This window comes from Erpetoichthys calabaricus, chromosome 17, assembly GCF_900747795.2.
Source record: "Erpetoichthys calabaricus chromosome 17, fErpCal1.3, whole genome shotgun sequence".
Taxonomy (NCBI): Eukaryota; Metazoa; Chordata; class Cladistia; order Polypteriformes; family Polypteridae; genus Erpetoichthys; species Erpetoichthys calabaricus.
Window position 1 is genome coordinate 2624762 of NC_041410.2, and position 27607 is coordinate 2652368.

At 41.1% G+C, this 27607-nt stretch overlaps 1 protein-coding gene across 7 annotated transcripts in view; it reads right to left on the minus strand.

Moving 5' to 3' along the window:
- Nucleotides 1-27607, minus strand: part of LOC114667519 (von Willebrand factor A domain-containing protein 7-like) — a 103389-nt gene that overhangs the window by 30547 nt on the left and 45235 nt on the right. The window contains exons 19-20 of one of the 7 annotated variants that reach the window (XM_051920509.1): nucleotides 25485-25607; nucleotides 20897-22397 (exon numbers count right to left, since the gene is read on the minus strand). The exons of 5 other annotated variants lie outside the window; for them this stretch is intronic. In XM_051920509.1, the coding sequence (XP_051776469.1) occupies nucleotides 25527-25607 (81 nt within the window). In that variant the 3' untranslated portion in view covers nucleotides 20897-22397; nucleotides 25485-25526. Of the gene's footprint in view, nucleotides 1-20896; nucleotides 22398-25161; nucleotides 25608-27607 lie in introns of those variants that run through there. One more of the 7 variants, XM_028822834.2, reaches the window with a different exon arrangement.

The window sequence follows — 27607 nt, forward strand, 5'->3', positions numbered from 1 at the left end:
TCAAACAGATACTCACCGGGATCATTGAACGGCACCAACACATAATTGTAAGGCGCGTCCGGGGAGTTCATAAACTTTTTGATGATGCTGATGCAGATGGTCTTGACCAGCTCGATCTCACTACTCATGCTGCCCGTTGTGTCGATGACAAACGCCAAGGTGAAACCCTGCAGGTTAAAAAAACTCCTAAAAATGGAAGACCCAACACTGTCCAGGAGTCCAAAACCTAAAATGGTTCAAAATAAATTGGCAAGGTTCAGAAATGCAGTTAAACCAGGCCGACTTCACGTCAGGTTTACATTTAATCTGAGGATGGAATCACAAAGACAAACCTCCTGAGTCCAATGCAGAGTTGCCAGCAGAGGCCTCACCCTGGGCGACCTTCTGTGCTTACCTGGGCCTATGAAGAACTCCACCGTCGCATCCTCCGCTAACTGAGCAGCCTCTTTGTGTAAATTGGAGTGAGGAGAAAGTTCTGAGTTTGCGGTTTCTTTGTTGATGCCACCTGTAGGGGACTCAAGTTGGGTCTCATCATTTAGACCGCCATGCCCACATTTTCCTGAAAAATAAAAGGCAGAACAAAGAGTGTGAAGAGTCTGACAAACAAGAAGAAGAAATGACCGTTCTTTGTAGTTAACAGCCAAGTTGTCCCAACATCTCGTTCAGACGCTTCTTCAAAGTTGCCAAGGTTCCTAACTTCAGCTGCACAACTTGTTTTCAGATTCCCACATCTGTTCCTGCAAAGAAGATCTTCCAGGCTTCAATCCGTGGAAATTTCCACTGCTGGTTGCAAGTTTGCAGTTCGCTATTGAAATCGAAAGGATTCTGCTAGATGTAACTTTATGGAAGGCTTGGAGGATTTTGAAGGCCTCAGTTAGGTCCCCACGGAGCTTTAGAAAGGTTGGACTGCCTTATTCAACATTTATACTCCGAAACTGAACAGACGCAGATAGTCGTGGGCAGAGGATGCGCACCCCTGACCTGTTAATAGTGCAATCGTGTGAGTGTGGCACCGCGCCAATGCCTTCACTCTTGGAGTGGAGGAGAACACACCGGAAGATGGCTGACATCACTTCCGTTTTAGCATTGGAAGCCCCGCCCCTTCTGGTCTCAGTGGTAATTAACCCTTTCGGCCCTGACATCCTATTTCTAGTACATAAATATGCAGCCGATTTTGTAATGCACAAGTACGTTTGCAGCCGCTGGAAGCGTGCATGCTATTAGCGCAGACTGGAGAGACCGGCATACAGTCCACGAAACACGGAAGTGAAACAAATAGTATTGGAAGTTTTTGGCAGCTATTGTATAATAATAGTGATATTTTGTTTTGTTTTTTCATTTTTGAGCTTCCTAGACACCCCAAAAAGGTAGAACATCCCATAAAAACAGAAAATCCAGGGCCAAAACGATTAAACAAAATCCCAGCCTGAAAGCTGCCACTTATTTGTGGACCACCTTGAGAGCAGAACAGACATCCCTGCAGAAGCTCCTACTTTGTAACCAGAAGCTGCTGGCGTGGATTTGCTCCTGTCGTCCAAGTCGTACTTCACGGTCTGCTCCAACTTCGCCGTCAGACAGACAGAGGGATTCTAAGTAATCGACAGAAGTTGGGACACCTGTGCAAATTGTTTGCTTCAGCTTGCAGGGCCCCATTTACTTGTGTTGCTGCAGAACATCTGAAGGTTGTAACCTAATCATTGTTTCGATATTCTTTTATTTGTCCACCCGTGCGGTTATACAAGTACAACATGTAGGGAAATGTGTTGTTCTCTGTCTCGAGAATATCTTCTCTGACTTTAGCGCTTTTAATAATGCCGATCGCAGTGCAAATAGATCATTTAAATAAAATTAAATTACATGAGAAAAAGAAATGTAAATAAAAAAGGGTAAACTAAGGTGACACAATATCTGGGGAAAATGTATATAAACTGAAGAAGATGAACAATTTAAAACACGTTCTGAGCGTGTGTTCCCTGACAAAGGCCCATTTGTATTATTCTCCACATTTCCTTTTTCCAAGTTTTCTGCTGACCCTAAACTTTACATTTAAACTTCTGGCAGTTTACTGTTCAGCTTTTCACCATTTTAGGTCATTCATTACATTTAAAGAAAAACTGGAGAGGCTGAGGTGTTCCAGAACTTGTGCTATAAATGGCAGGTATAGGATATCCAGTGATTACTGTAATATTTACTGTATTAGTTTACCGCATGTAGTATTTGTGATTTCTTGTTTGAGTGTGCTGACATCTGTCCTCATCTTTCATACCTTTAGGTTTGGCCGGACAGGCTGCTGACGTTTTGTATCCACTGGTCAGCAGGTCGTCCACCAGGAGACTCCTACTGCAGTCAAAAGTACCTCTGCAAAGAGAAAAGAACAAAAGAAACGTCGACTAACTTCAGAAAATGAGCGTCAGAACAGCTGTTAGCATTACTGAAATACGGTGGGGGTCACAATGCACCTCAATGTACGGGATCAGTGAATAGAATGAAAATGGTGTGACCTTTCACGTTACTCTGACATCGAACTGCTTATTTATTTTACATATACTTGTGTTAATCTTCAAGGGGTGGCCTTTGGGGGTCAGAGCACAGGGTCAGCCATTGTATGTTATGTTGAACTCTAATCTTTAATGGCAATGAGTTCAGTTCAACTGAAGGTGTCTGAAATTCTTAAAGCCAGTCACACTTCAGCATTACAAATTTCCAGCATTAGTTTGCCATTTTTCAACGTTTTAATTAAGTTTTACAAACGTATCCAGGTGTTTTAAGGGGTTTCTCAGACATTTCTGAGAGTTTTCAGAGAAGCGTTTTGCAGAGAAAATATGATTGACATCCTGAACTGTCACCATTCTGAGGGTCGTGAGGTGTTTGCTTGTGACTGCAGAACGTCCTGCTCTGACTTCAGTGCTTTCAATCCACTGATCCCAGGACTGACCAGGAGCGGACATCAGCGACGTGGGTACAGACTGGGGGACTCACCAGTGAGACTGGAGTAGCTCTTCTCACCCTAACTGGGGTCACAGGGGGCTGCTGGTGGGTCACAAGTAGGCAATTTGTTATTGTGGTAGTGGGTCATGATGGGTCACCAAGTTGGTCAAGGTGGGTTACCTCTAAGACAGTTGAACTTAACTCACCAGGGGGGACCCTTCACTTGATGGGGCTGTGAAGACACTGACATCGGGAAAAAAGTGGATTGTGACACCAGAATGGCTGAGGAACACCTAATCTACTGGACCAATCCTGATAGATAGATAGATAGATAGATAGATAGATAGATAGATAGATAGATAGATAGATAGATAGATAGATAGATAGATAGATAGATAGATAGATAGATAGATAGATAGATAGATAGATAGATACGATAGGAAAGGCACTATATAATAGATAGATAGATAGATAGATAGATAGATAGATAGATAGATAGATAGATAGATGATGATAGATAGATAGATAGATAGATAGATAGATAGATAGATAGATATGAAAGGCAACTATATAATAGATAGATAGATAGATAGATAGATAGATAGATAGATAGATAGATAGATAGATAGATAGATAGATAGATAGATAGATAGATATGAAAGGCAACTATATAATAGATAGATAGATAGATAGATAGATAGATAGTTAGATAGATAGATAGATAGATAGATAGATAGATAGATAGATAGATAGATAGATAGATAGATAGATATGAAAGGCAATATAGAATAGATAGATAGATAGATAGATAGATAGATAGATAGATAGATAGATAGATAGATAGATAGATAGATAGATAGATAGATAGATAGATAGATAGGAAAGGCACTATATAATAGATAGATAGATAGATAGATAGATAGTAGATAGATAGATAGATAGTAGATAGATAGATAGATAGATAGATAGATAGATAGATAGATAGATATGAAAGGCACTATATAATAGATAGATAGATAGATAGATAGATAGATAGATAGATAGATAGATAGATATGATAGATAGATAGGAAAGGCACTATATAATAGATAGATAGATAGATAGATAGATAGATAGATAGATAGATAGATAGATAGATAGATAGATAGATAGATAGATAGATAGATAGATAGATAGATAGATAGATAGATAGATAGAATATGAAAGGCACTATATGATAGATAGATAGATAGATAGATAGATAGATAGATAGATAGATAGATAGATAGATAGATAGATAGATAGATAGATAGATAGATAGATAGATAGATAGATAGATAGATAGATGAGAAAGGCCCTACATACATTAAAAAGATACATGGGTACACTACAAATGTTAACACAGAGGTCTACTTTGATTATTTCCACCCATTTCAAATGAGGAACACAATTTGTTATTAAATATTTGGCCTACCTTACAATACCAGGGTTTGTTACAAGTTGTTAAGGTTAACATTTACTCGTTGATCACATTTAGTGACTCACTAAGGGCGACAGAGTAAACTGAACCAGCAGCCCTGGGAGTTCAAGGTTCAGTGCCTTAGTCACCATCCTGTACTGTCACTCCTATGACTGCAAAGAAGCCACGAAGGAAAAAAATATAAATAAATAAATTCATCAACTACAAAGATCTCAGTTTGGCTATGAAGGATACAGTATGTGGTATCTTACACTGACAGATTTAAAAGGCAGTATAAAAGACAGATTGTGTCACAACATGCATGTCAGAGGATCATCTTCTAGTCACACCAGATGGTATGTACTTCCACTCCGGGACAAGGAGGAGGCGCTGTTGCTAACAGTTATCACCTCTTTTCTTATCTACAATGCTGAGAAGGATGGCCGCTATTAGGGCAACTGACTTCTCCCCTTCCTGTTTGGACTCCAATAAAGTAGACCACCCCGGTAAGGAGGTGTCTCACTTGGACCACAGCTGATCATACAGGATGGAGTTCCACCCACACCAGAACCTGCTCTACTGAGCGGCATTCCTTATTCTGAGGTGTCCATTGTCTGTTGTTTTAGTTATTTTTGTGCCTTCGTGTTCTCTTGTACTTTGGGTTTTGCATTAAACCAGCTGGCACCCCAGGCAATTTTTGGAGTACCTGATGTCTCCCTTCAACTACGATAGATAGATAGATAGATAGATAGATAGATAGATAGATAGATAGATAGATAGATAGATAGATAGATAGATAGATAGATAGATAGATAGATATGAAATGCACTATATAATTGATAGACGTGTAAGGTGCTCTGAGTCGCCGTACCTCAGCGTACGAAGGCAGTCCCTGCAAGTGTTTATCGTAGACCTGGCGGTCGGAAATGTGGCTTCTGCGGTATTCACTGTTGATACAAACAGAAGACACCATCAGTTTAAAGACTGTAAGTTGCTGTAATAACGAACATCATGCGGTAGATTAAGTAATTTTGAGATCGTCCCACAGTTCCATGGGGTGTGCCCTTTTTTGTGACATCCCCGTCGTCTCCAGGTTTTCACAGATGGGACTTGTGCTCAGATCTTCAAACACCATTTGTTCCTTTTGACTGCCAGGTGGCTCTCGATTCAGACAACGATAAACTGAGGAAATCCTCGACACAAACGCCGCCCTCCCCTTCCACGCAGGAGTCGTTTCCTCTTCAAGTTCAAACTGCATGAAGTTGAGTTTCCCAAATATCTACAGTGTTTACTGCAGCTAATAAAACTATCATGGACTTAATAATCACTTGTATAAAGTCCTGCAATGCAGTGGCACCCTATGAAGTTCTCTTTGTGCCAAGGTGGGCTCAGGCCACATTCCAATCGGTTTGTTTTTTTTTATTTCGTGAACAAATATTTATTTTAGAAAACAAATAAAATCCATAAAAGAGACCATTCTATGAAAGCAGTTGTGCTTTATGCCACTCACCCAGGTGCCTGTAAGGGGTCGCTTTCCCATTTCCACCCAGTTGGTGTTGCTGTAGAATTTCTGCAGGATGTGCAGCGCCGTGCCAGTCGAAATTTGGGCCATTTCGTATGTCGAAAAGTCCATTTTACCACCCGAGTCTTTAAACTGATTGATAATCCCTTCACGATAATCCTGGATAACGCTGATGCCTGGAAAGAGAGGCAGGAATATTAAAACGGCGGATGTCACGGTCACACATGTGGGAAACACAACAACGGCAAGGGGGAAAGCCACTGGTGAGTTTTGTGAACTCCCTTCTCATGGCTGACGAAAAACCAGACACAAGAGAAGTCAGAAGGCCATGGCGTTAGCTCTAAGTGGCGTCATGTCACTGTCACACTGACCAAAGGGGAGGTTTAGTGGACAGTCAGCCTGAGTTCTCCTGCCAGGACGACATGTTAGTGAGCTAACAAGAATATTTGATAACGCAACTGGGAGAAATGAGAGAACTGAACAAGGACTGAACATGACACGCATTCTCAGCACGGCCATTCCCAGGTGTTTGTAACGTGTGCTAATACATCGCATTGCATTTTTCATTCCAACAGAAGGTGCATACAACTAACACTATGCCCTAATAGAAAATATCTCTCTATTATATAAAAAAATCCCGCGACACTTTTTGGAAGATTTTTTCTCAAGTCCTGCCTTCCTCTCAATCATTTCTGGTTAACGGCCCTCTCACCGCTCATTGGTGTGAATGCTTTTGTCAGACGCAGTTCCTGCGCTCTCAGCTCTTACAAATTTTTACGTTTTCCTCACTTTAAGTTCCCAATTAAAGAAGACTTATTAGGTCCAAATCTTAATGAAGAATTTCATCCCGAAGGGTTATCAACAGAAGACATGAATACACGGGCAATCCTAGCAGTGAGAAATGATGAAGTCAAATGAATTAATGCCAAAAATGTCGATCGGTTACACGGCAGATTGGTTAAATACGTATCAATAGACTCTGCTGGAACAGATGGTGGTGAGGGTGCGGAAGATGAAAACATCAACTTACAATCTCACTAAGAATATCTACAACCGTTAACACCGTCTGGTCTTCCACCGGCCGAATTACTGTTGACAGAAGGACGTGTCGTAATGTAATCGCGTACTTCATGTCTGAGTGATGGGCTATGCAATGGGACAAGGTTAGTTGTATTCAAAATTGGTCGAACAATTCTGACATGTAAAACTGTGACAGGCGACAAGTAAGGTAATGGAGTCCATCTAACATGAGACACCAACGGAGATCTGGATATGCAGTGCAGGATTTACGTATAAGCTACACAAGCTATAGCTTAGGGCCCCCAAGAACAAAACAAATTGTCCGAGTGAGCAATTGTCATATATACTTAAATATACTACAACATTATTTGTCTCAATCAGGCCCGGCCTTAGGCATAGGCGAAGTAGGCGACCGCCTAGGGCCCCGGCGTCCAGGGGACCCCGGATCGACTCCTTGGTCTAATTTTCACGCATTTCACAGAGCTTCCAGGGGGGCTCTGCCCCCCTCAGGGGGCCCCTGGACCCCCCTTTCGCCTAGAGCCCCATAATACCTAAGACCGGGCCTGTGGATATGCCATTCGTATTAAGACGTTTACAGTTTCCTTTTACAAAGACAATTAACAAATCACAGGGACAAACAACAGAAAAAGTCGTTTTATTTATTAGAGAGAAAGAAACGAAATTCATTCACGGGCAGTTATACGTGGCGTTGTCACGATGAAAATCCAAACACGGAATCAAAATTCAATGCAATTTTGAAGAAAAGTTCATTCCAAATTTTGTTTTTACTGAAGTTTTACAGTAAAAGTGTAACTTTAAAAAGTAACTGCATGTTAATTTCAAAGCCAAACGGAACAAAAACGTATAACGCAACGAATACCTCTATGCAACATGAAACATAATTTTCTTTCATTTATTACATTGTACTATTCTTTATTATGGTTAATTACTCGCTGTAATATAAAATAGTTCTATTACACATATGTAACAATTCCCATGAAAATAATCTGTTTGAACTTCCCCATATGCGTAGTGCCCGCCTGGGGGTTGGCAAGTGAAGCGAGCAGGGGCAGAGCTCAATGACAGCCTTCACGTATAATCATTTATATCACCTTCCTCTTCTTTCGGCTGCTCCCGTTAGGGTCGCCACAGCGGATCATCTTCTTCCATATCTTCCTGCCCTGTCACACCCATCACCTGCATGTCTCTGCTCTCATGGTGGCTCTGAGGCTGGAGATCTGGTTTGAATCCCGTAAATGCCAATAGGGACTCTGCTCTGTTGGGCCCTTAACCTGTAATTGCTGAGCCGATTTGAGTAGTGAGGAAAGCGCTATATAAATGCAAAGAATTATTATTATTATGTCCTCTCTCAGCACATCCATAAACCTTCTCTTAGGCCTTCCTCTTCTCCTCTTCCCTGGCAGCTCTATCCTTAGCACCCTTCTCCCAATATACCCAGCATCTCTCCTCTGCACATGTCCAAAGCAAACTGGTATTATAATGTGTATTGAGGTGAGGAACACATGAGACCTCAGATGTGATGAAGGTGATGGACTGATTCTGGTTTAGTTGCCTTTTTAGGAGGACCGATGCTGTATATCTGCATTGAAGAACTACGCCGTCCATCAATTTAAATTGCCTACTTGTTGTCATGTAGGACTAGACGTCAGTGCTGTCTCTCATTGCTGCAGCACTTCAAACAGAAATTAGAAAGCACCAAACGTGGATGGTGAATGAACTGTGTTATGTAAATGGTTGTTCTCATGACGTCACATGATGTGACAATCATGACCCGTCACCTCTGTCACACACATGCACATGGGAGGCTCTCTATGGGCTTACCTAACGGTAAATCACCGGGTCAGGGGTTCACAAAGTGCGCTGATGTCTTCTCTCCCCCCCTTAGCAGAACCCCAGAAGGGACAGACCAGCTAAAGTCTAACCAACTTCCACGCTCCTCTCCAGACCACGCCCTCTTGCTGACCTCACTTCCTCCGGAGCCCTGCTGGACCCTCCTCTTCCTTTCCACTGACTATAAAGCCAGTCAGGTCCATTCTGGACTCAGTCTTTAGAAATTACTCTACAGAGCTATCGACTAACGACAAGATGCGGGGTGGACCCCCAAGCCTAGTAACCGAGGACCACAATCATTAGCTTGTGTTGTGCCAAAAGAGTAATCTGTAATTAAATAGACATAAATTTATGAATCCTCATATTCAGACCTGAAAAGCAGCCCACAATGCCAATGAGCCAACTCTGCGAGGCCAACATGTTCTCCTTATAGCTGCGAATGGACGTTTCTTTCTTTCTTTCTTTATTTATGCCTTCTGTATTCCTGCTCTCCTTTTGCTACAATAGTGAATGCCAGTCACCAGAATGAGTGGGATTAGTACTTCCTCTGTCTTTCTTTTTTTCTTATTTCTTTTCACTTTCATTATTTTCTTTTTTCACTTATAGTGTCCGTTTGTCTGTTGTCTCAATTGCATAGAATTTTCTATTATGATTCTCCGCAACAGTGCTAAAGTTTGCGATGCGCCGTCTGTTGGAATGAACAATGCAATGCATTTTATGACTACCTGCACTACAAAACATACTACAGTTGATGAGTCGAGTAAGTGCCGGACAGCCTGAGATCGATTTATGATGAATGTTTGATGCAGAACAGCACAAGTTTTCCTTTATTAAGTTACAGCACCGTTTCTCAACCTTTAAGTATTTGTGACCCGAGTTTTCATAACAGTTTTAATCACGCCCCCCTAACGTTTTTTTGAAACCCTAATAACATTTATTCCTATTTTTTTAAATAATGATATATCATAGATGCATATTTTATTATACCTACTTAACTTTTATCGACATCTATCTAACTCTATATTTATTTTTCTAGTATCAGAATGTAGTTTAAGTTAATTTGTTTTGGTTTCGATAGATATCTTTTTCATATTTTCGATTCTTGTTTTCTTTTTTTCACATCTTCACGCCCCCTTTTTTGTTACTTCAGGGGGGCGCACCTCACAGGTTGAGAACCGCCGAGTTACAGGGTCAGCTTGTCTGTTGTCTCATTTGCTATTGGATTCTTGGATGTTTGTGATGCACCATCTGTAGGAATGAAAAGTGCAATGCATTTTACTACTACATGCATTACAAACGACATTCCAACAGTTGGTGAACCACAAACTTTAAAGCTGAATACGTCCCTCAGAAGGTAGCTGACAAACAGAAAGAAATCGAGTGACAGTGATGGACATTTGACACGTCACAGCACAGCCTTTGCAATTCTTTCACGCTTACCTTCCCTGATCTTTTCACAGTGAAAATGGAACTTGCTGTCTTCTGCATAGTTAAGTTCTCCTTCGTCATTTCCTTTCATGATGTTGTCAATGGCCTGGATGAACTGGCCAGGGGACACGTTTGCTGGAGATAATAAAAGAAATGGAGCATTTCATTAATTCAGGGTTCAAAATGTGATTTGTACTGTAAGAAAATGCTTTTGTGCAGTAAAAACAGTTACATAAAAAAGAGGAGGCAGAAGGATTTGGATTTGAAAGAAGGGGCTGTCAGATACTGCAGGAAAGAAGAAGGCGCACAGGTGTGAACCTCAGCGTTTTACTTCTCCTGCCAGGACTCATCAGGCTGAAATGTCCAAATATGAGCGAGTCACCTATAAGATGCCTTCAGATTGGTGAAGTCAGACGAGCCGGAGGAGCCTCACTGTGAACTGACGGATGACACACAGCCGCTGCGCTGAACATCCTCTCCAACAGAGCGCGACTGGGAATTCAAGAAGACACCAGCAGGGGTCACCAAAGCACAGGAATTGAAAAACACAGGCAGGGCCAGAATAGCAGCTGCAAAGCATCTTGGGATAGCGCCTGCCAGAAAAGGAACCTTCTAAAATATTTATGAGCATGAGTGTGGGCATCGCATAAAAGCAGAAAGACGTATAACACTGTAATCTGATTTATAAAGCACCTTTATATAGCGTCCTTTTTGTAAAAATTATATATAAGGATATAATAATAACAATATTACATTTTAATTACATAGCACATTTATATGCTTTTGACTGTGTTGGTCATGAATGGTTCCATATAAAATTATAAGAATATAATAATAATAATAATAATAAAACATTTTATTTTATAGAGCATCTTTATATTACACAATTTGATTGTGTTGGTCATGAATGAATAATAATTATTATTCTTATTATAAAATAATAATAATACATTTTAATCAAATGGCACATTTATCCATATAAAATGATAAGAATGCATTATTATTATTATTACTACTATTATTACTATTATTATTATTATAACTCTTACTTATGTAGCACCTTTATATTACATGATATGATTGTGTTGGTCATGAATGGTTTTATAAAAATAAGGATTTCATAATAATAATATTACATTTTCATTATATAACACATTTATATAGCATGCTTTATGACTGTGTAGGTCATGAATGGGTCCATATTAAATTCTAAGGCTATAATTAAAAAACCGTGGGACACTTAAAAAAACTCCTAAACCCCCCACCATGTTTTTAATCGTCTTTTTCGTGGCTTCTGTTTTCTTGCCCTCCTTTACATGCACAGGACTGTCTTGTTTTGCAGGGAAACAATGAGGCGTAACATAAGGACATTTATGTTATGTGTAAGTGAAGACGTATAAACCTGTCTGTTACGTTTCCGTATCTGTTCTTATGAATGGCTGTTCATTACCTTGTAGATAGAAAGTCAGACAAGCAGGATGGCAGCGTGTGTTGTGTGTGTCCTGAGCAGAAAGTGGCGGAGTGCCAGTCACAGACAGCAAGCTGGCAGGAGATCTCCTGAAGCTGTGAGACCGTAGCACTAACCAATGTGCCGCCTTACCACCCCCTCCAATGTTAAAAAAACATGAAATGACCAACCTCGGAAGTATGCCTTGAACAGACTGGTCGGAGTCAGGGGGCGCAGGCCCACCAGCTCTCCTGGCTTGAAGGCTGGCTTTCCTGGCAGCGGGTTTCTTTCCATGAAAGTGGCCACAGCCCTCAGGATGGCTTTGGTAGTGATGTCTTCATCGGTGAAGTCATTTGGACCCACGTCTGGGGAGTCTCGGTTGGGGAGGAAGGCAAACGCCCACCCGATCCACAGAATCAGCAGCCCAGAATGGAGATGCATGTTCTTCTGCCCGTGGCTCTTGTTCTGCTCCACAGCTGAAGCCTGTCTGCCTTAATAAATATGTGTGTGTTGGCACAAGGAAATGTTATGTCATACATCTGGGCTTGGTTTGGTTTTATTACCAAAAGGTGCCACCCACAGCCAACCAAAAATGAAAGAAAGAAAGAAAGAAAGAAAGAAAGAAAGAAAGAAAGAAAGAAAGAAAATGTACCTTTTAATTGTGTAATTTGTCTCTAAAGCTCCAGTTACGAGCATCTCCAGCTTCTCACTCCTCCACATGCAGTTTTGTGTGTCGCTCGTCCTTCTACAGTAAATGGGCTTTCAATGTCTTCTTCTATTTGGGTCCACAGTATATAAAGTCTTAACATTTGAAGGAGCATTTATATGTATTATATAGTGCCTTTCACATCTATCTATCTATCTATCTATCTATCTATCTATCTATCTATCTATCTATCTATCTATCTATCTATCTATCTATCTATCTATCTATCTATCTATCTATTATATAGTGCCTTTCACATCTGTTTGTCTATGCAATTTGTCATTTGATTTTGAATTAAAGCACTTCAGACAAAACAGTGAGTAAACAAGCAGTAAAATATAATGAAATTAACTCTCTTTATAAATAGAATCTGCTCTGCTCTCTCAAAGCCCAAAAATGTGAGACGCTACATCACTGGTGACCACAGCTCGGTCCTTCATTTCCACACGGTGGGCTGACCCCTGAGGTGATGACTGGAGTGCTCAGCTATTCACGCCACACAGATATGCTAACTTTACAGAAGGCAGACCTCATTTGCCCAAATGTGGCACAATTCTTGTTCTTCTTACTTTGTGCCAGGGGAGTTGGCTTTTTTTTTATTTTTAATTAAAATGTTATTTGTGTCACAACAAATGTTGAATAGGAATGAGGGGCACATTCTTTTAGGTTCCTCTTTGCACCAGTGATCCCACCCTTAGGTGTTGGTCACCTCTTATCAGTGGTTTCAAAACTAACCGTTAGAAAATGTTGAAATGTGGCCATGAATTGAAGGGGTTAGTTAAACATCTAAAGGGCGTACTGCTGAGTCCACCATGAGTTGGCACAGCTCCGTTTGCGGCCCTCATCATCAATGTTTTCTGATATGTCTGAGAGCTTCTCTGCATTCCACTTTGCCTTTCTTGGAGTGAGGGTCTCTGTGGTGCTCTGAGTTTACCTGTAGGAACATCGTGGAGAAATGTTAAATATAAAAAGGATCAACGCCCCAAACACTTCTCCCCCAAAAAGGACTGCAGGAATGTTCATTTCTTTACTTGTTGTTTTACCAATGGCAGGGCAAGAGGACCACGAGGCTGCAGAACTGCACTCTGGGAAGAAGTGCTGTGACAGACAGACAGACAGACAGACAGATAGATAGATAGATAGATAGATAGATAGATAGATAGATAGATAGATAGATAGATAGATAGATAGATAGATAGATAGATAGATAGATAGATAATGTGAAAGGCACTATATGATAGATAGATAGATAGATAGATAGATAGATAGATAGATAGATAGATAGATAGATAGATAATGTGAAAGGCACTATATGATAGATAGATAGATAGATAGATAGATAGATAGATAGATAGATAGATAGATAGATAGATAGATAGATAGATAGATAGATAAAAATGAAAGGCACTATTTAACAGATAGATAATAATAATAATACATTTTATTTATATAGCGCCTTTCCCATGCTCAAGGCACTTACAGGATATAATAAAGAATGGCAGTGTATACAGTATATAGCATTGTACAAACCAGATAAATAAATAGATTAAGGCAGTAAATTCTGAAAAAAAAACAGATAACATAATTGATGGTCTCGCACACACACACACACACACACACACACACACACAGGTTACATTAGCATCTTGACAGAGAAGTAAACTGAGAGATGGGTAATAAAGTCAAGTAGAGCTAAAAGCCAAACTGAACAGATGAATTTGGAGTTGTTTTTTAAAAGAATTCATGGAGTCAGCTGACCTGATTAATTTCGGTAGGTCATTCCAGAGTCTGGGCGCTATACAGCTGAAGGCCCTGCTGTCACCCATGGAGTGTAGATTATATATACTATACTATACTGTACTATATGATAGATAGATAGATAGATAGATAGATAGATAGATAGATAGATAGATAGATAGATAGATAGATAGATAGATAGATAGATGGATAGATAGATAGATAGATAGATAGAGTGAAAGGCACTATATAATTGACATTTCCTTATTTTTAAAGCATCTTCACTTCCCAGAATGTTTCACGTCTATAATTTTTCTTTAGTTTTTGTCGCCAGTTATGAATTATCCGCTGTGTGATATGGCCAGCCTGTCATCTCGGACAACACCTCCAGGCTGCCAGATGGAGCTGTCCCTGCGGCATGGAAGTGCCCCGAACACCAGCAGGGAATCCTGGACGATGGAGTTTTCCTTTACAGCCCTGCTGGATACCACAGGGGCCAACAGATGACACTGCAGGGAGGCCCAGAGAGTTGTTTGTGCCCTTTAACCTGGAAGTACATCGTAGGCAAGGTGACAAAGGAAATGATGTGCTTCCGGGCTGAAGAAAAGGACTTTTTATCTGACCCAGAAGTGATAAGGAATCACATGGACTGTAGGGTTGGAGCCACTTCCGGGTCAGGGAATATAAAAGGACGATGGGAAATCCCAGACGCTGAGCTGAGCTGGGTGGAAGAGTGGCAACGTGTCTGGGAGTGAGGAGGATTATTGATTTATTGATTGTTTATTGTGTTTATTTGAATATTGTGGAGAAGAGGGTGCTTTGTGAACGTTTTGTCCTAATAAATATAATATTTGGACTTTTGCCTGGTGTCTGACGTGTGGTCTGAGGGTTCAAGGGGTCACGGGGACCCTTAATCTGTTACACCACATATCTCTGCACACCCTGATCATTTAAATATGTGCTCATATATTCTTATATATTATTTAATTTTTAAGCTCAACTAATACTAGTACTAATTAAACTTTATATTGCACATTACAAACAGGATGCTGAAAGTGCAGCTCAGTAAAAGAACAGTCCCAGTAACAGACAAATGACTTTTTAAAATGACAGTAGGACATGTAAAATCATAAGATTAAAGTATAGTTTGTTGTAATCTCATGTAAACATTTGTTTAAGATTAAACATTAGTGTAATGTGCTCCTTCTCCGTATGTAATGCACTCCCTGTGATAAGCGTTTCCCTGGAAGCCCTGCCAGTCCCGATGCCACTTCCCAGGGTGGCAGACTCGCTGCCCTCTATTTTTATGTTTCTGACGCCCCTAAACTAAACAGTCAGGTGGCACCACCCTGGAGCTTTGGCTAAAATAACTCAAGTACGGTGCGCCTTCAGAAGGTCTTCAGACCCCTTTACTTTTTCACATTTTTTCTTTTCTTTTTTCTTGACGAAGCTCCACTCGATACCCGCAGAATGACAAAAAGCGAAATATGGAATACTTGAAAATGCATTAAACATGAAAACCTGAAATCTCACATTGGCTCAGGTGTTCAGCCATTGTGATGTTTCTCCATCTTCTCCATCTTCATCTCAGAGTCCACCTGTCACCAATTCAATGAATTGGACTGAGTAGGAAATGCACAAGAAGGTCTGGCAGGTGAGCATAAGACCCAGGCCATGATGGTCAATAGAAGTGCATGCAGGGCAGTGAAGGGGTCCGGATATGTCCTGAAGGCACGGTATGTCACAAAATGGCCTCACATCCGGGGTCTGTGCACAAGCTCCCCTCTGCCCCCACTGCTCCAGCTCCCCGATTTTGCTTTTTTGTTGTTGGTTTTTCCTGCATTGACAACGTGGGGCTAAAGTGGATGACATCGCCAGTGGGTTTCAATAAACGGTGTCAGTCATGCGTGTCGGAGGCCCTCCTCATGGGCTCGGTCGAGGTATGTAGTAACCCGCCGAGATGACATGGGGCACTGCTGCTAACTTTGTCTTCTCCTTCTTCCCCCTGTAAGGGATGACTGGCAGCTCAACCCAGCCGGGACGCCCAGAGAACAGAAGGATGGGGGAAGGAAGCTTTTTTAGGACACTGCCTCCCCCAGGACACTAGATGGGTGACAGCAGTGCTCCAGATTCCCACAGGACACCATGGGAGTTGGAGTTCCACATCTCAGTCTTATTGGGAGCCATGGGTGCCGCCAGGGGTGCTGTGAATATACAAGAGCCATACGGCACGAGGTTTTCGCTTAATCCCTGTGAGGTCGGTCCAGTCCTTTTATATTGGCCAACCCGGAAGTGCTTCTGCTCCTCAGCCCACATGGTGTGCCAGCACTTCCGGGTTGGCCAATATAAAAGGACTGGACCGACCTCACAGGGATGAGCCAGAGTCGTGTGGAAGACAGATGAAGCTTGTGAGAGGAGCAGAGGAAACAAAAATAGAGAAATAAAAAAGAATTGTGTGTGCTGTATTGTCTACTTGTGGATGTAGTGGTGGGAAACGCTTTGGGGAAGCGTTTCCTTAATAATGAAAAGCTCTTCTTGTGCTTTTAACTTGTGCCTTGTGGGTGTCTGTCATGTTGGGTTTGAGGAGCAATGGTGGCCCCAAGTGTCCACACCCCACAGCACTGAGAAACCGCCCACTAGGGTCATTTGACTCCGCCCCTTCCAGTCCAGCCTCTATAACACCTCAAGTGTCCCAGAAGAAGGCGTCATTTCCTGGCTAAAGTGAACCGCTGGATGGAGCGCCACTAAAAGCGACTGCCTTACGATTCTTTGTTTATCGAAGTCCCCCTTACGGGACACACGCCATAGAGTGTCATTTCTTTTTTTAATCTTTTATGTCATTGAATGTGGACGATAAAAGGGACGAGCCAGATGTTGCCTCAGACTTTCTGTTGCTGTCTGAAGAAGCTGCCATTGACAGCAATAACATTTTCCTAATATTCCTTTATTTTTTTTTTCCTCCCACAAACATTCAGAGAGGGTGGCATGGTGGCACTGCTGCCTCCCAGTAAGGAGACCAGGGTTCACGTTGTGTGGAGTTTGCATGTTCTCCCCGTGTCTGCGTGGGTTTCCTCCTACAGCCCATAGACATGCAGGTTAGATGGACTGGTGACGCTCAACTGGGCCCAGTGTGTGTTTGGTGGGCATGTTCACCCTGTGATGGACTGGCGCCCTGTCCAGGGTTTGTTCCTGTCTTTCTGGGATAAGCTGCAGACCCCCAGACCATGACCCTGGTCTGGATTAAGTGACCTCACATAATATGGCAGATGGTGGGAGAGGAGACGTTTGACCGAGTCCAGTCTGGTGGCTTTGTTTGCTCTTTTTCAGTCTCCACAAAACCCATCTGAGATCCCAGAATAAGCTGAAAGTAAACTGCGCTCAGCAAGATAAAGTCAGGTTTACAAGGCAGGCCTGGTGGGCGCGGTGCCGCTGGACTTTGTTCAGAACCCAGAAAACAAACACACGCATGGCGCCTTTACACCTTCTTTCAATTAGGCAAACACAGGGCTCCACCAGCTAGCTGCCACCCGGATGCCAACCTCCTGTTTACAGGTAAGCCTGCCTTCCAAGTGTCTGCCATTAAATGCCACCGGGTCTGCTCCTGGCTTGTCCACTTCATTCGACAGGGTGTCACTCACTCGTCCTTGGCGTCTCTACAAAGCCCGCAAAGGAGTCTTCAGTCGGCTCGCGTTCCCCTTCTTCTTCAGTTTTGTTTCTCATCATCTCGTCTCCACGATGGCAGCCTGTCTCACCTGGAGATGAGGAAGTGCACACCGAGCTCATACAGGCGTGTGAAAAAGTAAGTGCACCCCGTGAAATGATTTTTCTTCTTTAACATAGCTGGACTTGTCTAACTGTTTAAATGAAGATCCAATCTTGACACCTTAGAAAATGGCGGCATGGTGGTGCATGGTTGGCACTTCTGCCTCACAGTAAGGAGTCCAGGATTTGCATCTCGGGTCCTCCCTACGTGGAGTTTGCATGTTCTCCCCGTGTCTTTGTGGGTTTCCTCCCACAGTCCAAGGACATGCAGGTTTGGTGGACTGGCGATACCAAACGTGTGTGGTTGTGGTGCGTGTGTGGCACCCACTCCAGGGTTTGTTCCTGCCTTGCACTCTATGCCAGCAGGGATAGACTCCAGCAGACCCCTGTAACCCTGTTCAGGACTAAGTGGGTTAGATGGACTGACACCTTCCATAAAGGAGATGCACCCGAAAACAAAACAATGAAAATTTCCATCCATCCATCCATCCATTTTCCAACCCGCTGAATCCGAACACAGGGTCACGGGGGTCTGCTGGAGCCAATCCCAGCCAACACAGGGCACAAGGCAGGGAACCAATCCCGGGCAGGGTGCCAACCCACCGCAGGACACACACAAACACACCCACACACTAGGGCCAATTTAGAATCACCAATCCACCTAACCTGCATGTCTTTGGACTGTGGGAGGAAACCCACGCAGACACGGGGAGAACATGCAAACTCCACGCAGGGCAGACCCGGGAAGTGAACCCAGACAGGTCTCCTAACTGCGAGGCAGCAGCGCTACCACTGCGCCACCGTGCCGCCCACAATGAAAATTTGAATTTGCAATACTTTATTCAACAAACAATGAACAGATACAGCATCTCGGCGTGGCGGGAACACACACGTTAAAAACAATGAGCAAATCAAACGTCTAAAGAAGTTTAAATAAGAAGACACACTTAGACGAGACCCTCTCTATTGATGTTCTGATCTGGTGACAAGTCTGCTCTGTTCATTTCGATTAAGAGAATGAATACACCGTGTCACACTGATGCGCCATTTGTTGAAGCAGATCACCTTTATCTGTCGGCGCCATTTGCATGAAGATCTGACGTTTGCCCGTTCAAATACGTTGAACAAGCACACACTTTCCATGGAGGTGCACATGACTGTATCTCAAAAAATGCTTGTCAATGCTCTGCTCCCACCAAACAATAAAAATGGAGGTCTTCTCACTCGCACTTGCTGACTGACTGATTGGCTGAAGGAGTGTCCATTACTGCTGAAAGGCCGTTCAACCAAATGTGATTTAAAAACATAAATGAATGACAAAATGACCATTTACTGGATGTGTCAAAATGTTATTATAACGTGTAAGTACAAACAGTATATCTTTCTGTCATAATAAAAAATCTTGGGAGATGAATCTTTTTAGCCTGTGACTAGATGTGACCTTTTCAGAGAGACACTTTCACGTCCCGCGAGACGAGACTCTGTGCCAAAAGATTTAACCACAGCTGGGGCCGGAAATAAAAGACAAAGAGTAGATGACAAAGTAGAACGTCGTAAAGAATTCAAAAACGTTGGCGCGATACACACGCAGAGCATAATGGAAGTACGAAAAGTCTCAAAAAAAGGATAGTAAAGATCGCATTAGTGCAAACAAGCGGAAATTATTACACGGTGAAATAATGGAACAGCGAAAAGAGATCGAATATATTGTCCAGATTTAAACTTTAAGTCGGAAACTTGTAGATCGTCTAATGTGTGTTGCCATCAGGGAAAAGTAGCGTATTATCGTAGTATTTCCCTCTACTTACCCTTTGCCTGTTTTCTCAAGAATAAATGTTCTCGTCAAGTTCGTTATCGGGTTGGTCTACTGTTGCACTTTAAAATGAACACACACACACACACACACACACACAGACCCTCACCACAACAGGGCCCCATAAATGACACACACACACGCTGATTAACCCTTAACACTTTAAACCACACATCAGCCTGTCACTCACTCAGCACTTCAAGAGACTTACTTATTATCGGCACGAACAACATACGATGTTTTAGTGATATCTCAGACCTAAATATTACTTTTGGTCTACAAGAATACATTTAAACATACAAAGACTCTGCACTCTTGACTATCGGCCATTTATCAGCCCAGAATACCTTCTTTTTATCGTACTGTCCCTTCTATTGAGTGGCACCCTCACCCTCAGCCTTATAAACCTCGCAGCACAGATATAATGGCAAAAAATCTGGCTGTTACCAGGTGCTCAAAGAAATCTAACTTATTAATTCAATCACTCTAGACAGTAAGACAAAGCATAGAAAGTTAAAAGCAGCAGGGTATTCATTACAAGAAAAATAATAATACTACTGGAACAAAGAATAATAGAAAATAGGTACTGATAGGAAAGTCTGAATATATATATATATAGTCTTTAGGAAAAGCTTACGAAAAAGTTACAGATGACAAGGATGAATGTCCCAGGGAGGTGTTTGATTTAGCAATTAAAGTTCATGATGCCTTTCTGACGACCAGTGCCGTCTTCGTCCGTTCCTCTTCTTCTCCTTCTGTACTTTCTTCTTCTCCTCCTTCTGCTCTTCTTCTTCTTTCAAACCAAGGCATATTTATTATGAAATGTCACGCCTTGGTTTCACAACACATGCACCTGATTGGCTGGCTGTCAATGTGATTGATGAATTTTGCTCAAACTCTCCCCCAGATAATAAAGTTCTTTGATATTGCCTCAGTCTCCCTTTCCCAGGCCATAATCCCAATTGTTGTCCCAGATGTCCATCCATAAAGTAATCAATAGCCTGAGGTATCAGCTCAGGCTTCCTTTCCCAGGTTATAAAGTAATTGAGCCACCAGAAATGTCTTCCTTTCAATGTTGGAAACAGCTATTTCAAAAGTGAGGTGTAAGAAAATGTAGTTCATCTGTTGTTTTATCTTGACCAAAATATAATGGAAAATTAAACCAAAATGTAGATTTTATACACCATAACAAGTAGCGTTTCTTCCCAATGAAGAGGCCTATCCGCGAGAATTAAAAGATTTATTGTTTGTTGAAAGTGAAATCCCGGAGAGAAAATTTCAAGCCCCACGAGACAAGACTTGATGCAAAGACATTTGGTAAAGTCCTGTTCACATCTAAAACATTTACAGCCACGCACACGGCTCAATCATTTGTCATTCGTGTGAATGCTATCGTCAGACACAGTTCGTGAAGAGAGAAAGAAACGATATTCACTCTCAGGCAGTCATACGTTGTGTCACGATTCCAAACACGGAATCAAAATTCAATGAGATATTGATGAAAAGGTAAAAGCGAAAAGAGATTAAATATATGGAAAGAGTTGATATGGCAGAAGTATGGAGATATTGTTTGGCTTTAAACTTTAAGTCAGAGATGTGTAGATCGTCTAATTCAGAGTTTCTAAACCTTTACGTTTTTGCAACCCGAGTTTTCATAACAGTTTTAATGCCCCTCCCCAACGTTTTTTTGAAATGAGCCCACTAATACCAATTTGTTCTTTTTTAATTAATGATATATCATTGATACATATTTTATTATACCTACTTAACTTTTATCGACATTTATCTAACTCTATATTCATTTTTCTAGTATCAGAATGTAGTTTAAGTTCATTTGTTTTGGTTTCAATAGATGGATTTTTCATGTTTCCGATTCTTGTTTTCTTTTTTTCACATCTTCACACCCCCTTTTTTGTTACTTCGCCCCACAGATTGAGACCCGCTGGTCTAATTCGTGTTGTCATCAGGGAAGAGTAGACGTTTCTTCCCAATGAAGAGGCGTATCCGCGAGAATTAAAAGATTCCAAAAACATTGGCGCGGTACACATGCAGAGCAGGTTAGTGATAATGGAAGTATGAAAATTTGAAAGTCTCAAAAAAATGATAGCAAAGATTTAAAAGAAAAACCTGAGACGAGAGATCATTTCAAGTCCCGCTAGATAAGACTTTATGCAGAGATTTGGTAAAGTCCTGTTCACATCTAAAACATTTACAGCGACGCACACGGTCCAATCATTTGTCATTCGTGTGAATGCTATTGTCAGACACAGGCAGTCAGACATTGTCACGATTCTAAACACGGCATTAAAAATTCAATGCGATATTGATGAAAAGGTAATTTCAAACATTGGTTTTACTGAAGTGTTACAGTAAAAGTGTAAGTTTAAAAAGTATCTGAGTGTGAATTTCAAAGCCAAAAAGAATGAAAACGTATAACACAACCAATACCTCTAACGCAACATGAAACATAAATGCAGAGCAGGTTAGAGATTATGAAAGTACTAAAATTCAAAAGTCTAAAAAAACTGATAGTAGAGATCACATTAGTGCAAACAAATGGAAATTATTACTCGGTGAAATAACAGAACAGCGTAAAGAGATCGAATATATGGACATACAGTAGGTGATATGACAGAAGTATGTAGATATTATTCAGCTTTTAACTTTAAGTCGGAGACTTGCAGATCATCTAATTCGTGTTGCCATCAGGATAAAGTACTGCTGCTTCCCAATGAAGAGGCGTATCTGCGAGAATTAAAAGATTGGTTGTTTAGTGAAAGTGATTTCCACATACACTGTAAAAAATAAATCTTACATGTGTGAAAAATAATAATAAAAAATAGTTAACTATACACAAAATAATCATTACTTTAATTAATAAAAATGGGTTTATCCTTTTTATTGATTATTTAATTCTAATTCAATAAAAAAAATTAAGAATAATGTTAACTTATTATTTTTCTTAAAATGTAAACATTTACTGATTCTAAGTAAAACAAACTACAGTGTGAACTGAACACATTTAAGTTAAGTTCAATTTAATGACGCCGCACTTCCTCTCACATCAATTTCTTGGTCTTTACAACAACGCATTCCGCTGTAAAGCTTATCCATAATAAGAGCTCTTTTACTATGAATATGTAAGAATAAAGCATATTAATTCCGTAATGAATAATAACTAGGATTTCATTTCGTAGTTACAGACGTAAGCATTTGTTGTTTTCACGAAACCTTTCCCTTCATGTGGGAAACATGGCAGGCAAGGTAGCGTCTTTCTAACAACCTACCTCGTTGGTTTGCTTTAAAAAGCAAGCACATTTCTCGGATAGTTACGTATGTTCATATATTTTTTTTTATTGTTTAAAACTTTTATTTTACACAGAAAAAGAAAAATGACACTTTGAAATAAGTTTGGGGACGCTATGGCGTTTGTCCTAAACCACGACCTGGAAACAACATAAAAAGACGTTTGCCTAACCGTCACGGTATTATTTGACCTCTTATTTAATTAGTGTTCTACATAGGTCCTGTATTTTCTGGTTATTTTTTAATACTATGATTTATTTAGCGATGTTTGATTTCCTACATCCTATTTTATTTCTGGATGTTCACTATCGCACACTGAAAAGTAGTGGAAAAGGCGGCCATTCATTTAAGCGGATATGTTGGCGTCAATGCAGGACGTGTTTGAAGAGCGCCATCTGCCGGGGGATTTCACTCTTTCACTCTCTACCTTTCCTTCCCGTTTAGCACTCATTCCTGGGACATTATTTGACTGAGATATACTTTTTGAAGAAAGTTTAAAAAAAGAAAAGAAAATTTTCATTGAATTTGAATGTCAGTAATTCAGTAAAAATGATCCTCCGACATTTGATTTAATTTTCCTTTGTAAATATAACTCCGTTGTTTTGACTGTCTGTGTATGTTCAAATAAATAGATATATGGAATTTTAGCATGTATTTGTTATACAGTCATTACTGTCCAGCGTTGCATTATTAATCATTTTGTTCGAGTACTGTAATTCTAATGAAAATCGGAGTAAAATAAACCATTGATTATATTTAATCAAACTCATTTATTTTAAGTAAATTTGAGTAAATTAATAAATTAAGTTTACTCAATAGTCCAGTACAGTATATTAAATCTACTCAAAAATATTGCTTGTAATTTGTTGCCTTATCTTTTTTAAGTACTTTTAACGCGTTATTTTTTTACAGTGTACGCGAGCAGCAGAGACGTGAATTTGCTGGGGTGTAGCGCGAGCAGGGGGCAAAGCCCCCTAATTATTTTAAAGTACAATGAGTTGTGTATACCCGTCATCGGGTACGCCGTTCCACGGGACCCTAACGGGAGCGCGTGTACAGAACGCTGATCTCATTCACAATTTTCTCTATTAAATTAGCGGCTCATTAAATTGAAGGCCTACTGTGTAGACTTGAAAGTTTGTTCAGAACAGTTCTCCTCATTTTTAGGAAACTGGGTCTGTAGCATGTATCACTGAACTATTTTTCTGCCTGGTGTCTTCCTCTTCCTTAATAATAAAGCTTAACTTAATATAGTGCCTTTTGCTATTGTGAACACCATACCAAAGTGATTTACGCCTACTACATTTCAGTATTTCTACCTACGTAAATGAACATACGCAGGTTAAGTAAGTTGTGGGTATTGAACCAACAATTTTGTGGTTTACATTGCAGTGTCTGCAACTGGACTACGTCATCTACTACATGTATCTGTGTAAGCTGCATAAAACAGCAAGGAGTGTGCTTACACCAAATAGCTACAGATTGCTTGTTGGATTTCTGCTTACAGCTTCTACCACCATAGAAAGTGAGTAAACACCTTCAGAAGTCTTGTTCCAGAGCCAATACTCCTTGTAGGGATGACTTATTGTTGGATCAATACTAAACTTTTTAGTACTTAGGTACTAATACACAGCAACTTTGATCCCCTGGCCTGTACACATGCATGTCTCCTTGCTGTGTCGGCACACATGCATGCCACTCTGCTCTGCCACACTCAGTCATACTGATATTGCTCCATAGACCCAGGTTCTCCTTGGAGCATTGTACTTAGGTTTTTAAAGTAAATTTGTTTATTTTGCCTTTAATTTTATTTCTGTAGTGGATTCAACTTCTCATTCAATTGGATGAACACTGCATGTAGAATAATTCAGTACTGAATCTCCTGAGTAGCAATCTTTCAGTTATATTTATTGTAGGCAGCACTTCGTAAAATTCAATTTCCCATAAATATTAACCAGCATTGTAACAATAAAATTGTTCAGCAAACCTAATTCCACGGGACACTAACAGGAGCGTAAGTGAAAATTTCTCACCTTATTTATAATTTTTTGCCCGTTAACTTAGGGTTCGTTAAATCAGACGTTCTACCATATAGATTTGTACGTTTCTTCAGAAACGTTCTCCTTAATTTTAGCATACTGGCAAAACTATTTTTTTCGAAAGCCACACTAGAGGAAGAAGAAGCCTGAATGACCATGATTTTCTTGTACTGGTGAGTCAGGAGGCGCTGAGCAAAAATAACAGAAATGATTTCAATCCATTCGGTAGAAATTCTTACGAAGATGACTTCATCGGGTGTATCAGATAAACCAGCGTGTCGCCAACTCCTAACGTAAGCCTTGTGGAACAAAACCCCTTGAGTTCCTATCTGGTAACATACACATAAACCGGCCGCGAGTTCCCCTCATCGACAGTAGATACACTGAGCTGCCTTCAAAGTCTGATTGCTCCATGTATTGTTCTGGACATTTTGAAATCCTTATCACCAAACATTCAGAAAGACGTAAGATTGTTTTATTCACATACTTTGTACATTCCATTCTTTTAATAATCTCTTGAAGGTGGTCATCAGTAGAAGATGGCAGACAGCAGGGACACAGCGAGGACGACGCTGCTTTGAATTCGGGGTGCACTGCTCCAACTTTCCTTCTGCAAACGAAAAGCCAAAGGTTTTTATTAAAAATGGTGCAGATCCTCGAACTGATAGGTTTACAATTGTACGTGGAAATGATAAATTCTGCAAATAAACGGGAAATGGTGTGGGCTCCCCAGACAAAAGAAGATCTCAAAGTAACACAAGCACGTGGGTGTATAACAGCCAAAGAGACTATAGGAGGATTTTCTGGTATAGAGAGACAAAAACAGAAGGTAACCTCAAAAGGCTCAACATCTCACGTAAGTAGACATCAAGACATGTCGAATGGTGTATCATACGTGGGGATTTTCTCGTACAGGTGTCATTGTAGAGAACTTTAAAAAATGTGAGACCACCACCTCTTTACACTTCACAAGACTCAACCCCAAAATGAAGGTGGTGCTCAACAGAAGCCCTAAATGAACCAGACGTTCCAGTGAAGGGTAACCCAGGGAGAAGTACAGGGAGTGTCACACAGCCGGTGACCTCTTTTCTGTTTCTGCCCTTAGAGTGGAGGACGTGTGACGCCATTTCCGTCTCTGATGGCATTTAAACTTACAGCGCCAGCAGAAGTCGGCATTCCTTCTTGGACCGGCGTCACTGGAGGATGGACCTGCCTGAAGAAGCCTTCTGAAGATGACATCTGTTTTCTTATTTCACTCAGGACCCCAAATGTGCATCTGTCTGTCAATGATTGTGTGTAGAAGCAGGCTGACACGGGACCCCCTCAGCCCCAGTGAAGGCACTCAGAGAGACTCAGGACAGACAGTAGAATTACACTTCATCGTATGTAAGAGCGGCGTTTAGGGGTGGCAAGTGGAGCGACCGTCCCAGGCCCCACGTCTAAGGGGGCCCCGCTTTTGAGGTCTGTGTGACCCGTTCAAGCAGATTTGTCAAGTTATATTCTCCAGTATACATCAACCACGTCTCAAGACAGGCTTTGCGGTCTGGCGATCCTATCTATAGAAAAAGACATTACAAATCCCGATTTGACTACGAAGACATCATCAACGACTTTCCCAATCGTGGATTTTCGTCTCTGAACCTGGAAACCGGTAAGAGATTTCATGATGACACCTCTACGTGAATTTCACACTTCCTGTCGAAACACTGAAACTCATCTTTTATTTGTAGGCCATAAACATCTCTGAATATTAATGCACAAAAACATGATAACCGGCTGACATGACGTCAACGTGAGCTGCAGTAGGACTACGACGTCCTGCATATCGAGACTCAGAGTGCAGTTTGGGTCCTTTTTCTAGAAGAGGCCCTGCTAATTTCCGCATGACACCGCATTGCATTTTGCACAGCCGTGGTATTGTCATGAATTATGAATTGCACTTTTTTTAATCGGTTATATCGTTATATTTTGATAAAGTCCGCGTGTTATCTTGCAAAAATTTAGCTGAATACTGCAATGAGAAAATCCGGTGTATGTTAACATTATTTTTATTAAATTCGCACGTAAGTTCATACAGTCCATACATACCGGTGACAGCATTTGACGTAACAGACCCCACGAAGGGTTGGTCAGCCCTAAGGCCCCCCCACAGACCCCTAAGGCCACCTCTGATTGCATGGCACGCATGCAGACTCAGGTCAGATGGCACAATGGGCACCTTTTACTTTTATTCCAATTCTTATCATTGCAGCCATTATTCTTACTCATCTGACTTCCATTGCTCTCATCCTGTCTCAAATTAATTCCTCCAGTCATTCTTAGCTGGGGGGTGTCAAACCCCACTCTGTCCATCTTCTCTCCCCCTACTATCTCAGCGCTTGCTACCATGACTTATAACCAAAGAGTTGACATTCCCTTCTCTAATGTCAAGGGGTCCACTCCTCGGCTCTCTAGCACGTCTGCCCTTTAGCTTATGAAACGCTGATGTCTTCAGGCTCATACAAAATAATAATAATCTACGTCACATAAGCCTACCTCGGACATCTTAATGCGTAGTGAAATATTATATCTACTTGTCTCAAGTGTGTATAATACTTCTACATGTAAATT